The sequence below is a fragment of the Gorilla gorilla genome, chromosome 20 (assembly GCF_029281585.2).
Source record: "Gorilla gorilla gorilla isolate KB3781 chromosome 20, NHGRI_mGorGor1-v2.1_pri, whole genome shotgun sequence".
Lineage (NCBI taxonomy): Eukaryota > Metazoa > Chordata > Mammalia > Primates > Hominidae > Gorilla > Gorilla gorilla.
This window is the reverse complement of record NC_073244.2, coordinates 62,920,944-62,935,231: the sequence shown is the minus strand read 5'-3', so window position 1 is coordinate 62,935,231 and position 14,288 is coordinate 62,920,944. Positions and strand designations below refer to the sequence as shown.

At 49.9% G+C, this 14,288-nt stretch overlaps 1 protein-coding gene across 2 annotated transcripts; it reads left to right on the top strand.

Annotated features, from left to right (window-relative positions):
* The first annotated feature begins 3,919 nt into the window (after positions 1–3,919).
* KLK5 (kallikrein related peptidase 5) lies at positions 3,920–13,982 on the top strand. Of its 2 annotated transcripts, none has more exons than XM_055370213.2 (6): positions 3,920–4,019; positions 4,301–4,384; positions 6,835–7,096; positions 8,174–8,430; positions 8,516–8,649; positions 13,499–13,982. In XM_055370213.2, exons 2-6 carry the CDS (start codon positions 4,312–4,314, stop codon positions 13,652–13,654), a joined length of 882 nt encoding a protein of 293 aa, XP_055226188.1. In that variant the 5' UTR covers positions 3,920–4,019; positions 4,301–4,311; the 3' UTR covers positions 13,655–13,982. The 2 variants fall into 2 exon arrangements, with proteins under 2 accessions (XP_055226188.1, XP_018871938.1); XM_019016393.3 differs by lacking the exon at positions 3,920–4,019 and adding an exon at positions 4,120–4,222.
* Positions 13,983–14,288: the final 306 nt, after the last annotated feature.

Below are 14,288 nucleotides of genomic sequence, written 5' to 3'. Positions count from 1 at the left end.
GTGGAGTGCAATGGCACCATCTCGGCTCACTGCAACCTCTGCCTCCTGGGCTCAAGCAATTCTCCTGCCTCAGCCTCCCGAGTAGCTGGGATTACAGCTGTGTGCCAGCACACCCAGTTAATTTTTTTTTTTTTTTTTTTAGTAGAGACAGGGTTTCACCATGTTGACCAGGCTGGTCTCAAACTCCCGACCTCAAGTGATCCATGAATCTCAGAATCCCAAAATGTTGGGATAGCAGGCGTGAGCCACTCAGAAAGAAATTGACTTTCTGAATGGATAATAAGAATAATGATAGTCATGACAACAGTAATAATAATAATTTAAAATATACTGATTAGCACTTACCAGGTACTATTCTAAGTGCCTTACATATATTAACTCATTTGATCCTCATCACAAGCCTGTGAGGTGGATACCATTATTGTTCCCATTTTACAGACAGGGAAACCAAGGCACAGAGGGGGTCCATGGTGTGATCAAAGCCTCACAGCTAGTAGATGGCTGCACCAGAATTTAAATGCTAGGGGCTGGTGCCACAGTTTGGGCTCCTAACCACTCCTCTGTACTGAAGTCTTCTTGTAATTCTGAGATGTTTTGGAACTGAGCATTAAAATGTTTAGACATCCAACCCTTCTTATGAATTTTATTTTTTTGAAGCAGAATCTCTACACTTTTGGTATTTTAGGTGCTTGTGTGTCTAAGAGAATTTCGCCTGTTATAGGGAAAGCCTTGTGACTTCAGCTTTAAATGTGTAATAATTGAGCTGTGATTTTTTAAGATAGAGTTACGTCAAGTTAATATCCAGCATTGGGATATCTGAAAGAATGCAACATGGGTCATATTTATGAGTGTAATACACTCACATGTACAAACTCACTTCAATGCTTTGGAAGTGGTGCCTAAAAATCAAGGGACTTCCAGAAGAGATTGAATATGTTGGTTTTAGAAACGTAGTTTAAAATGTCTGAAGGTGTGTTTAATTAACTTAGTTTGTGAATAGGACCAAGCATTATTATGACGACCCCATAGGCCGGGTGCTGTGGCTCATACCTGTAATCCTAGCGCTTTGGGAGGCTGAGGCGGGCTGATCACGAGGTCAGGAGATGGAGACCATCCTGGCTAACACGGTGAAACCCCGTCTCTACTAAAAATACAAAAAAATAATTAGCCGGTGTGCCTCCTGTAGTCCCAGCCACGCGGGAGGGAGGCTGAGACAGGAGAATTGTTTGAACCCAGGAGGCGGAGGTTGCGGTGAGCCAAGATCGCACCACTGCACTCCAGTCTGGGAGACAGAGTGAGACTCCATCTCAAAAAAAAAAAAAAAAAAAAAAAAGAACTTAAAAGCAACTGATGTCTAAAAGAAAGAAAGAAAAAAAAAGATTTATCTAGACCAAAATGGGTTGCAAACAACTTAAAAGACTAAGGAAGAAATAGGTTGCTGGTTTTGTCACTTTGTTAATTAATTAATTTATTTATTTTGAGACGGACTTTCCCTCTTGTCACCCAGGCTGGACTGCAGTGGTGTGATCTCAGCTCAATGCAACCTCCACCTCCCAAGTTCAAGCGATTCTCCTGCCTCAGCCTCCTGAGTAGCTGGGATTACAGGCACCCGCCACCACGCCTGGCTAATTTTTGTATTTTTAGTAGAGACAGGGTTTCACCATGTTGGCCAGGCTGGTCTCGAACTCCTGACCTTGTGATCCACCTGCCTCGGCCTCCCAAAGTGCTGGGATGAGACAGGGGTGAGACACTGCACCCGGCCACGGTTTTGTCACTTTAATGAATGAAATATTAATTGTCATAATCAAAAGAAACCTCAGAATAGGTTTTTGTTATTTTGGGTTTTTTGGCATTTTCCCTGTGCACTAAAACCAGTCTTGAGTGCTCTAAAATCTCCCCTTTAACAGAATTATAGATGTGAGCAACACAGCTCGGTTGTTTTTTTGCCCTCAAGGAATGAGGGCTCAAAGAAGGCAGCATCTTCAGGCGTCTTTGTCATTTTGTTCACGGACACCTGAGTCTGATTGTTCACAGACACCTGTGTCTGGCACATCACAGATGAATGTTTCATTAGCTCTTACTTCCTAGTGAGGACAGAGACAAGGAGACACGAAGACAGATGCAAAGAGCTGGCGGCAGATGGAAAGAAAAGCTGGCGTAGAGACGAGGTCAGAAGAGGTGGCCTCAGATGGCTCAGGAGTGGAGAGGGAGAAGCCACCTTTCGGGTTCCCCACCCAATGCCCATTTCCCAAGCCGTCTGCCCCTCTCCTGGCCTCTTGATCTATTTTCCCAATAACAAGTAGCCCTGCCCAACTCTCTCACCCATGCCTGGCCACACCAGCCGGGCCACGGCACCTGCAGATTCCCAGACTGGGTCCCTGCCTCTTTGTGCTCCATGGCCTGGGTCCAGAGTGAAGGCAAGAGAAGGAGTTGAGAGCTCCCTCTGCAAAGTGGCTTGAGTCTCCCCTGCCTAAAATGCAGGGAGAGGGAGGCAGAAAGACAGGGAAGGAGGAAGGGGTGGGGAAGAAAGAGAGAGAGAGAGAGAGAGACAGAATAACACAACTACAGAAACACAGAGAGAACATGCAGAGAGCCTGGGACACAGGGACACACAGAGTCAGAGAGAAAAGAGAAGATAGAGAAAGACACAGAGGGAGACACAGAGGTGTAAAGAAAGGGAGATTAACAGAGTCCCAGATACATGCAAAGGGGCAGAAGCACAGTTTTCAGGGTGGTGTCTATGATCATCCTCTTGATTATGCTGATGTGAGAAGTACCTAAAGCCATCAGACTCTACCCTTTAAATATGCAGTTTGGGCCAGGCACGGTGGCTCATACCTATAATTCCAGCACTTTGGGAGGCAGAGGTGGGTGAATCAATTGAGGCCAGGAGTTTGACACCAGCCTGGCCAACATGGTGAAACCCTGTCTTTACTAAAAAAAAAAAAAAATCAGCCGGGTGTCGTGGGGCACACCTGTAATCCCAGCTACTCCGGAGGCTGAGGCACGAGAGTCACTTGAACCCTGGAGGCGGAGGTTGCAGTGGGCCAAGATCACATCACTGCCCTCCAGCCTGGGCGACAGAGCAAGACTCTGTCTCAAATAAATAAATAAACAAACAAACAAGCAGTTTGTTGTACCTTAGTTATACCTAAAAAAAAAAAAAAATGCTGTCAACAAATAAAGCAGAAGTGAAATAAAGGAAAATAAATGGGCTGAGAACTCTAAGGTATATTTGACAAATCATTCAGAACCTTTAAAAAAGAAAGAATCACAGAGGCATAGAAAGACAGACAGGGAGGAACAGGGAGACAGAAACACCTGTGGCCCAAGGAGAAAAAAACAAGGCTCCTAAGACAGGAGGAGAGAGAGAGAGAGAGAGTGAGAGACAGAAGACAGAGAAAAAGACAGAGAGAGAGAGAGAGAGAGAGAGAGAGACAGAGAGACAGACAGGCAAGAGGGATAGAAAGAGAGAGAGGGGTGGAGAGAGACACGAGATATTGAGAGAGACTCAGAAAGATAGCCGAAGGAGAACCACAGAGAGATGGAAGAAGACTCTGAAAAAAAACCAGAGACAAAGATGGAAAGAGGAGTATCGAGGGTGAACAGACAGTGGTGGAATGAGCAAAATGCAGAGAAGAAAGCAAGCAATCCAGGTGCCAAGAATAGTGACCCAGAGTTGGTGAGAAGCCAGATCCTTAAGGCTGGGGGAGGCAGGGAAGGGGCTGGCCTGGCTTCCGAAGACCCCTCCCCATTCTCCGGGCCAGGGAGGTAGGGAGTGACATTCCGGACTGGGTGGGGGGTACTCTGGGGGTGGAGATAGGGGGAGCAGGAGGAGCTATTGCTAAGGCCCGATAGGCACCTCATTGCCCGGGAATGTGCCCCAGGGAGCAGTGGGTGGTTATAACTCAGGCCCGGTGCCCAGAGCCCAGGAGGAGGCGGTGGCCAGGAAGGCACAGGCCTGAGAAGTCTGCGGCTGAGCTGGGAGCAAATCCCCCACCCCCTACCTCGGGGACAGGGCAAGTGAGACCTGGGGAGGGTGGCTCAGCAGGCAGGGAAGGAGAGGTGTCTGTGCGTCCTGCACCCACATCTTTCTCTGTCCCCTCCTTGCCCTGTCTGGAGGCTGCTAGACTCCTATCTTCTGAATTCTATAGTGCCTGGGTCTCAGCGCAGTGCTGATGGTGGCCCGTCCTTGTGGTTCCTCTCTACCTGGGGAAATAAGGTAGGGGAGGAAGGGGAAGTGGGTTAAAGGCTCCCCGGATCGCCTGGGCCTCCCAACCCTCTGACATTCCCCATCCAGGTGCAGCAGCCATGGCTACAGCAAGACCCCCCTGGATGTGGGTGCTCTGTGCTCTGATCACAGCCTTGCTTCTGGGGGTCACAGGTAACCAGAACTCTGGGGTGGGAGGGGTGTGGGATTGGGAGGACTGTCTCTGTGGCACTAGAGCGTCTGTCCCCTGGGGAACTGTGTGAGCCTGGGCATGACTCTGGGACCGGGTGAATGTGAGTCTCTGTCTGTACTTGTGGTTGTGCGATCGTATGTGGCCCTGTGACTGCCACGGTGTGTGTCGGGGAGGGGGATGCCTTTTCCCATATCAAGTGACTGTGCGGCAGGTGGCACTGACCCTTTGAGTCTGTATGTGTGGTTTTGTGATTGTGTGTGCATTTAAGATTGTGTGTGGCTCCACAGGTGGGTGAATGCATGTAGCACTGGGGGTGTTCACTGTGTGTTTGGCTGTGTGTGGTGACTTGGCATTGTATATGACTGCAGGTATCTGCAGTTCCTGCCCCTGAGGTCCCGGGATTGTGTGCAACAGAAGTGGTCATCACCGTGGAAAGGTGTGACTGTGTGCTGCTTGCAGGCGATTATGTGATTGTGGCTGAGTGTGACATTATGGATGCCTGTATTTGTGACCGTGTGACTACCTGAAGCTCTGTGTAGGGGTGACTGTATGTGACTGTGTGTGTCTGTGTGAGGCCGTGTAAATGCTACTGTATGTGTGATGGTGCAGCTGTGTGTCTGCAGTTTCTGTCTCTGCCTGGAGGGATAGAGGGTGTAGGGGTAGCTATCTCTGGGAGATGGGTGCTAGGTGACTGACTTGCAGGGTGTGCCTGTGTGCAGAAGAGTATGTGGCAGTCTGAACATCTGTGCACACACGGCATCTGTGCGTGGCACTGAGACACTGTGGATGAGGGTGTGCGATCCCGCTAGGCTGCCCGGCAGCGTGTGTACCTGGAGACAGAGCTGTATGTTAGCTGCCCTGTGGAGGCAACATGTGCGTGCTTGGCTGTTACTGCTGTTGTGCGCGTGGTTCTTGGGGTGAGTTCGTGAATGACGGTGGTGCCAGGGCCATCAGCAAGGGTAAGAACCAGGCCGGGCGCGGTGGCTTACGCCTGTAATCCCAGCCCTTTGGGAGGCCGAGGCAGGCGGATCACCTGAGGTCGGGAGATCAAGGCCAGCCTGACCAACATGGAGAACCCCGTCTCTACTAAAAATACAAAAAATTAGCTGGTGTGGTGGCGCGTGCCTGTAATCCCAGCTACTCGGGAGACTGGGGCAGAAAAATCGCCTGAACCCGGGAGGTGGAGGTTGCGGTGAGCCGAGATCGCGCCATTGCACTCCAGCCTGGGCAACAAGAGCGAAACTCCGTCTAGAAAAAAAAAAAAGAAAAAAGAAAAAAGAAAGGGTAAGAACCAGTGAATGGGCACGGGAGGACTGATGATGGAGTGGGGCATGTATGTAGTCTGTAGGTCTGTGTGTGAGAGGAGGGGATCGACAGGATTGAGAAGGCAGGTTTTCATCTGAGAATTCAGAAACCTAGGCCTGCTCTTCCCCTCCATGTGGCCCCCTAAGCTGAGCCCTTCTTTCCTGGTCCTGCTTTCGGAACCCTAGCTCCGCCCATGAGCTCTGACCCCACCTCCTTTCCTCAACCACGCCCCTAGGCCAGACTCTAGTGGACCCCGCCTAAGGCCACACCCCTTTGGGCCAGGCTCCACCCCCTATTCTGTGGGTACCTTCTAGAACCCCCTTCAAAGTCAGAGCTTTTTTTTTTTTTTTTTTTGGGGACAGTCTTGCTCTTTCTCCCAGGCTGGAGTGCAGTGGCGTGATCTCAGCTCACTGCAACCTCTGCCTCCCGGGTTCAAGTGATTCTCATGCCTCCACCTCCTGAGTAGCTGGGATTACAGGTGCGCGCCACCACGCCTGGCTAATTTTTGTGTTTTTAGTAGAGACAGGGTTTCACCTTGTTGGCCAGGCTGGTCTCAAACTCCCAACCTCAGGTGATCCGCCCACCTCGGCCTCCCAGAGTGCTGGGGTTACAGGCATGAGCCACTGCCCCCAGCCCAAAGTCAGAGCTCTATAGGAGACTCTAACATGTAACCCTGGCCTTGGCCCTAACTAAGTCAATTCCAAACCCCTTCCTGCCTCCAGCCCTGACCCCACTCACTGAGGCCTGACCCCACTTCTTGAGACCAGTTCCATCCCTAAAGCCCTGGTCTCCCTCCCATCCCCAGGCTCCAGCCCCCACAGCTTTGGCACTACCCCTGAGCTTGTCCAGGAATCCTGTACCCAATTTTACCCTCCCATGTAGTTCTAGCCAATTCCAGGAATCTGTGAGGTCCAGTTAGAGTCCAGTAACACTACCTGAGCCTGGGCTCTGTCCTTGAGCTTGAGCCTGGGCTTGAGCGGTGCCACTCTTATTCTCCAGGCCCCGCCCCTGCCCCCTCAGCATGTCAGACACCCACCCTCTAGCTGGTCTGGCCTCTTGAGTCTGAAACCCACCCCCAGCCCAAGCCCCGCCTCTGAGCCCCGCCCAACCCATTTTCCGTTCCCAGAGCATGTTCTCGCCAACAATGATGTTTCCTGTGACCACTCCTCTAACACCGTGCCCTCTGGGAGCAACCAGGACCTGGGAGCTGGGGCCGGGGAAGACGCCCGGTCGGATGACAGCAGCAGCCGCATCATCAATGGGTCCGACTGCGATAAGCACACCCAGCCGTGGCAGGCTGCGCTGCTGCTAAGGCCCAGCCAGCTCTACTGCGGGGCGGTGTTGGTGCATCCACAGTGGCTGCTCACGGCCGCCCACTGCAGGAAGAAGTGAGTGGGACTTCCAAGAGGAGGGCTGGTGGGGACGGGAAGTGGGGTTGGGGGGCATGGAGGTGAGGGCTGGTGGGGACGGGAAGTGGGGTTGGGGGGCATGGAGGTGAGGGCTGGTGGGGACGGGGAAGTGGGGTTGGGGGGCATGGAGGTGAGGGCTGGTGGGGACGGGGAAGTGGGGTTGGGGGGCATGGAGGTGAGGGCTGGTGGGGACGGGGAAGTGGGGTTGGGGGTGTCATGGAGGTGAGGGCTGGTGGGGACGGGAAGTGGGGTTGGGGGGCATGGAGGTGAGGGCTGGTGGGGACGGGGAAGTGGGGTTGGGGGTGTCATGGAGGTGAGGGCTGGTGGGGACGGGAAGTGGGGTTGGGGGGCATGGAGGTGAGGGCTGGTGGGGACGGGGAAGTGGGGTTGGGGGTGTCATGGAGGTGAGGGCTGGTGGGGACGGGGAAGTGGGGTTGGGGGGCATGGAGGTGAGGGCTGGTGGGGATGGGTTGGGGATGTGGGAGCAGGAGGAGGTCGAGTTGGGGATAGGACTAAGGATGGAGTTTTGCGGGGGGAGCAAGGTGGGAGGATGAGGTTGGAGAGGGGAGAGTGTTGTGGTAGGGAATGGGAAGGAGCTAAGGATGGGTTGGATTTGGGGTTAGGAGCGTATATTTGTTGAATGGTTTGGGACGGAGGTGGAATTGGGATTGGCTTTAGAATTGGGGGTGGGTGAAAATCGGGCTGGGGTGGAAATGAAGATGGCATGGAGATAGGGTTGAGATTGGGAGCAGATATAGAATGAAGGATGGGGATTGGAGTTTTGGGTGGGGTTGGAGATGGTTGGATTTGGGCTTGAGAATGCATATGGTGATGGCTTCTGGGTAGGGAAGGAATTAGGGTTGGGAATGGGATGGGTTTGGAATTGTGACTGGGATGGGGACAGGCATGGGATTGGAGACCAAGATGGAGTTGAGGATGGTTTGGGGACTGGGGGTGGGGATGGGGGTGGGGCTGGGGCTGGGTGTGGGGTTGGGATTGGCGTTGGACGTGGAGATAGAGATCAGGGTTGGTGGTGACCTGCCCCATCTTCCTCAGAGTTTTCAGAGTCCGTCTCGGCCACTACTCCCTGTCACCAGTTTATGAATCTGGGCAGCAGATGTTCCAGGGGATCAAATCCATCCCCCACCCTGGCTACTCCCACCCTGGCCACTCTAACGACCTCATGCTCATCAAACTGAACAGAAGAATTCGTCCCACTAAAGATGTCAGACCCATCAACGTCTCCTCTCATTGTCCCTCTGCTGGGACAAAGTGCTTGGTGTCTGGCTGGGGGACAACCAAGAGCCCCCAAGGTGAGTGTCCAGGTTCTTCTTGATACCGACCCGTCTCTGCCGCCTTCCATCTTTCTCCACTTCTCATTGTGTTCCTGTTTGACAGTGAACTTCCCTAAGGTCCTCCAGTGCTTGAATATCAGCGTGCTAAGTCAGAAAAGGTGCGAGGATGCTTACCCGAGACAGATAGATGACACCATGTTCTGCGCCGGTGACAAAGCAGGTAGAGACTCCTGCCAGGTGAGGACACCTCTCTTTATTCAGCAGATACACACTGAGTGCCAACTCGGTAACATGGAGCATTGCCAAATTCTGAGAATCCAGCAATTGCCAAGACAGTCAGGACCCCTGTTCTCACAGAGCTCATACCCTAGAGTAGTGGTATTTAGTAGAAATAATGCTGAGCTGCTTATGTCATTTCCAGTTTTCTAGTAGCCACATTAAAACAAGTAAAAAAGGTTGGGCGTGGTGGCTCACACCTGTAATCCCAGCACTTTGGGAAGCTGAGGCAGGCAGATCACCTTTGGTCAGGAGTTCGAAACCAGCCTGGCCAACATGGCGAAACTCCGTCTCTAAAAAAAAATACAAAAATTAGCCTGGTATGGTGGCGGGCGCCTGTAATCTCAGCTGCTCAGGAGGCCGAGACACAAGAATCACTTAAACCCAGGAGGTGCAGGTTGCAGTGAGCTGAGATCGTGCCACTGCACTCCAACCTGGGAGACAGAGTGACACTTTTGTCTCAAAAAGAAAAAAAAAGAACAAGTAAAAAAGAAACAGGTGAAGTTAACTTTAATAACCCAATGTATCCCAAATACAATCATTTCAAAGTGTAATTAATATAAAACAATTATGAATGAGATACTTTACATTCTTTTCTTGTTTTCATATTAAGTCTTTGAAAGTGAGTATATATTTTATACTGACAGCACATCTCAATTTGGACTAGCTACATTTCAGGTGCTCAGTAGCCACATGTGGCTAGCAGTTACTGTATTGGATGGCACGGATCTAGAGGGAAAGATCAAGCCTGTTTTGTATGGTTGGGCAGGTTGTGCACTGCATAAAGATACCATATCTAATAGGAACACTCCATGTTACAGATGTCAGTTTTGGCAGTTTTCAGGCATGTGGTAGTTAAGTGTCTTGTTTCAACAAAATCTGTAATATGACAATTTTCTAGCAAGTGCTGGTAAAATATCTTGAGGAAGGAAAAGAGAAATCTGGTAGATATTTTTACAAGAGAATATTTAATACAGGGGATTAATTACAAAGCTGCTGGAAGGGCTGGAGGAACAAGGTTAAAAAATAAAAAACTCTGTGGTCAAGAATCTGCATAAATAGGGCAATTTCAGAGAGTGGTAAGGGTTAACCCCAAAATAAAACATGGTTTTAGGATAGTAAACAATAAGGGCCAATATTCAAAAAGGTAGTCAGGGGAGCCTCCTTGGAGAGGTGGCATTTGAGCAGAGAATGGATGACACAAAGAAGCTAAACTCGTGAAGTTTAAGGGGAAAGAAAAGGCACGTGCAAAGGCCCTGAGGCAGAAAGGAATTTGGCTGATTCAAAGAAGAAGAGGAAACCAATGCAACTGGAGAACAAAAGTGGGGGGAACAGTAGAAAGTGACGCTGGAGATGTAGGCAGGGGCGAATGCTCTGCAAGTATTTCTTGGTCACCAACACAGAGCTTCCCTATGTTCTAATGGAAGCTGTATCTGTTGAGGAAGACAGAATTTAAAATCAAACTGTTACATCAACCAGCACCCTCCTCTGTATTCAGGCTCCTAAGGGATCTAGAAGGACGTAAGTTAACAAGCTCTCATTAGCAGGGTGTGCATTTCAACAGTAGTTAGGAAGCTGAGGATTCAGGAGTACTCCAGTCCCATGGCTATGAAAAGCTCCCCCCAAATTGTACAAACCTGACAAATGCAACACCTTCCCAGCTCTCCCCATTTCTTCTCTGTGCCCTGGGTGTAGGGGGGTGTTGTGAGGGGGAAAACTTTTAACAGAAGAAAGCACATCTCGGCCAGGCGCGGTGGCTCACGCCTGTAATCCCAGCACTTTGGGAGGCCGAGGCAGGTGGATCACTAGGTCAGGAGATGGAGACCATCCTGGCTGACACGGTGAAACCCCGTCTCTACTAAAAACACAAAAAATTAGCCGGGCGTGGTGGCGGGCGCCTGTAGTCCCAGCTACTCGGGAGGCTGAGGCAGGAGAATGGCCTGAACCCCGGAGGAGGAGCTTGCAGTGAGCCGAGGTTGCACCACTGCACTCCAGCCTGGGCAACACAGTGAGACTCCGTCTCGAAAAAAAAAAAAAAAGAAAAGAAAAGAAAGCACATCTCATTCAAATGGTGGCATTTAAAACTATTTAGCCTTTCTGTAGGCAAGGTTAGTATCTTGTTTTTCCAGACCTCAAGGTGTTTTTTTGTTTGTTTGTTTTTTCATAACGGTGTGTGGTCTGGGTGTGGCCACTAAAAGCTACAAGCAAGAAATAATAACAACTACAACAATACTAATACTAGTAGTATAAAAATAATAGCATCTGGCTAATTGCTGGACACTGTTTTAAGTGGTTTGCATGCCTCAGCTCATTAACTCATTTACCTGTTATTATTGGCCCTATTTTACAAACAAGGAGCCAAGGCTCAGAGCAGTTAACTAACAGCCTCTCAAAAGAAACTCTGCAGAGATATTAAATTTAAAAAATAATGAGAGAAATTAAACCACAAGAAAGTTGAAATTTAGAGGTACAGGCAGCTAAGCTTGTTTGCTTTGAAACAGTGTCTGCTACTGGGAAAAAGGCAAGTCTTGGCTTTCCTAATAATTGATACTAGGACTCTGTAATTCATATTTTGCATGCATGTAAGTAAGAAATGAAGCCGGGTGCAATGGCACATGCCAGTAATCCCAGCACTCTGGGAGACTGAAGTGGGAAGATCACTTGAGCTCAGGAGTTCAAGACCAGCCTGGGCAACTAAAAATTAAAAAAATAAAAATACTAATTGTTTTTATTTTAGTAGATTTTATTCATACCACTTACATCATTATCGTAGTATGTACATATTTATTTCTTTTCTTTTCTTTTCTTTTGAGATGGAGTCTCGCTCTGTCACCCAGGCTGGAGTGCAGTGGCACCGTCTCAGCTCACTGCAGCATGCGCCTCCTGGGTTCAAGCATTTCTTCCACCTCAGCCTCCCAAGTAGCTGGGATAACAGGCACCCACCACCATGCCCGGCTATTTTTTTTTTTTTTCCGTAGAGATGGGGTTCCACCATGTTGGCCAGGCTGGTCTTGAACTCCTGACCTCCAGTGATCTGCCTGCCTCGGCCTCCCAAATTGCTGGTATTACAGATGTGAGCCACCATGCCCAGCTGGGAGATAGATATTTCTCTCTACCTCAAACAGAGGTCCACTCCAGCTACTTTTCATTTTCTTCATAAATATTAGCTGAGTGGCTATTTTGCACCAGGAATGGTTCCAGGTGCTGTGGATATGGCATCGGGCAAAACAGACCAAAAACTTCCTGCCGCATGGACCTCATGTTCCCCAAGTGGAAGACAGGCAATGAAGAGATAGATAAATATGTAGTAAATTAAAAAAAAAAAATAGCCAGGTGTGGTGGCTTGCACCTGTAGTTCCAGCTACTTGGGAGGCTGAGGTGGGAGAATTGCTTGAGCCCAAACGTTTGAGGCTGTGGTAAGCCATGACTGCACCGCTGCACTCCAGACAGCAGCCTGGGTGACGAAGCAAGACCTTTTTGTCAGAAAGAAAAAAAAGAGAGGAAGAGAGGAGGGGAGGAAGGGAGGAAGGGAGGAAGGGAAGAAGGAAGGAAGGAAGGAAGGAGAGAGAAAGAAAGGAAGGAAGGAGAGAGAAAGGAAGAAAGAGAAAGAAAGAAAAAGAAAGAAAGAAGAAAGAAAAGAGAGAGGAAGGAAGGAAAGAAGGAAAAGAGGGAAAAAAATGACTGTTGAAGACCAGTGAGTATTATTATAGGAGGGTAATTATAGGGAGGTATGGGGAATTGAGGACAGGAAACACAAATTAGTCCAAGCGAATGGATTTCTATTGAGAGTGATTCTGCCCCTAGGAGACATTGGCAATACCAGGAGACATTTTTGGTTGTCACAACTATATGGAGGGGCATTAGTGGCAACTAATGGGTAGAGGCCAAGGGTGCTGCTCGAAGTGCTATGATGCACTGGGCAGGCCTCCACAACAAACCATTATCCAGCTTCAGATGCCCACAGTGCCCAGATCGAGAAGCCCTCATCCAGGGGCTGAGAACTGTATTTTTGCAGAAGGGACGTATAAGGATGGGTTGGTGGAGAATGAGGAAGGAAGGTGTGTGTCCAGTAAGAGAAATAAGGCCTGCACAGGCTGGAGGGGAGAGTGAGAGAGAAAGGGAGGCGGAGAGATACACGATGAGGGAGACAGGCTGGAACAGAAAGTAGAGACGAAGATTCGAGATGTGGAGAGGAAGGGTCACAGACCCCCCAAAATGATGTGTAGACAACAGGAATCTGGAAGAGGAAGATGGAGCGGAGAGTGACAAATGGGGTCTAAAGGTTGAACTTGGAGGCCAGGCATGGTAGCTCACGCCTGTAATCCCAACACTTCGGAGGCTGAGGTGGGCGAATCACTTGAGGCCAGGAGTTCGACACCAGCCTGGCCAACATGGTGAAACCCCGTCTCTGCAAAAAAAATACAAAAAATTAGCCAGGTGTGGTGATGGACACCTGTAGTCACAGCTACTTGGGAGGCTGAGGCAGGAGAATTGCTTGAACCCGGGAGATGGAGGCTGCAGTGAGCTGAGGTCAGGCCACTGCACTCCAACCTGGGCAACAGAGTAAGACTCTGTCTCAAAAAAAAAGCTGGATTTGGAGTGAAATATTAATAACATTCTCCCTCTCTCTCTTTTTGCCTGCGTCTCCATCTCTGTCTTTTTCTGCATTTCTTCATCTCTGTATTTTCCATCTCTGTGTGTCTGTTTCCATCTGCTTCTCCATCTATGGGCGTCTCTGGGTCTCTCGTGTCTCCTTCTGCTCACTCTGCCACATCTCTGCCTCTCTCATGCCTCCCTTTCTCTCCTGCAGGGTGATTCTGGGGGGCCTGTGGTCTGCAACGGCTCCCTGCAGGGACTCGTGTCCTGGGGAGATTACCCTTGCGCCCGGCCCAACAGACCGGGTGTCTACACCAACCTCTGCAAGTTCACCAAGTGGATCCAGGAAACCATCCAGGCCAACTCCTGAGTCATCCCAGGACTCAGCACACTGGCATCCCCACCTGCTGCAGGGACAGCCCTGACACTCCTTTCAGACCCTCATTCCTTCCCAGAGATGTTGAGAGTGTTCATCTCTCCAGCCCCTGACCCCATGTCTCCTGGACTCAGGGTCCACTTCCCCCACATTGGGCTGACCATGTCTCTCTAGTTGAACCCTGGGAACAATTTCCAAAACTGTCCAGGGCAGGGGTTGCATCTCAATCTCCCTGGGGCACTTTCATCCTCAAGCTCAGGGCCCATCCCTTCTCTGCAGCTCTGACCCAAATTTAGTCCCAGAAATAAACTGAGAACTGGAATCTTCCTGTGTCTCCTCCCTGTGCAGGGTGGCTGTGAACAAGTCATATCTCCGCCTCCAGGCTCATGTGTTTTTTCTGTGAGGTCACTTGGGTTGTGAGAAACAGAGGTCCAGTCAGACTACTTTTCACCTTCTTCATAAATATTGGTCAGGTGCCTATTTTTTTATTTTCATTTATTTATTTATTATTATTATTTTTTTTTGCGATGGAGTCTCACTCTGTTAACCACACTGGAGTGCAGTGGCACAATCTCGGCTCACTGGAACCTCCACCTCCCAGGTTCAAGCGATTCTCCTGCCTCAGCCT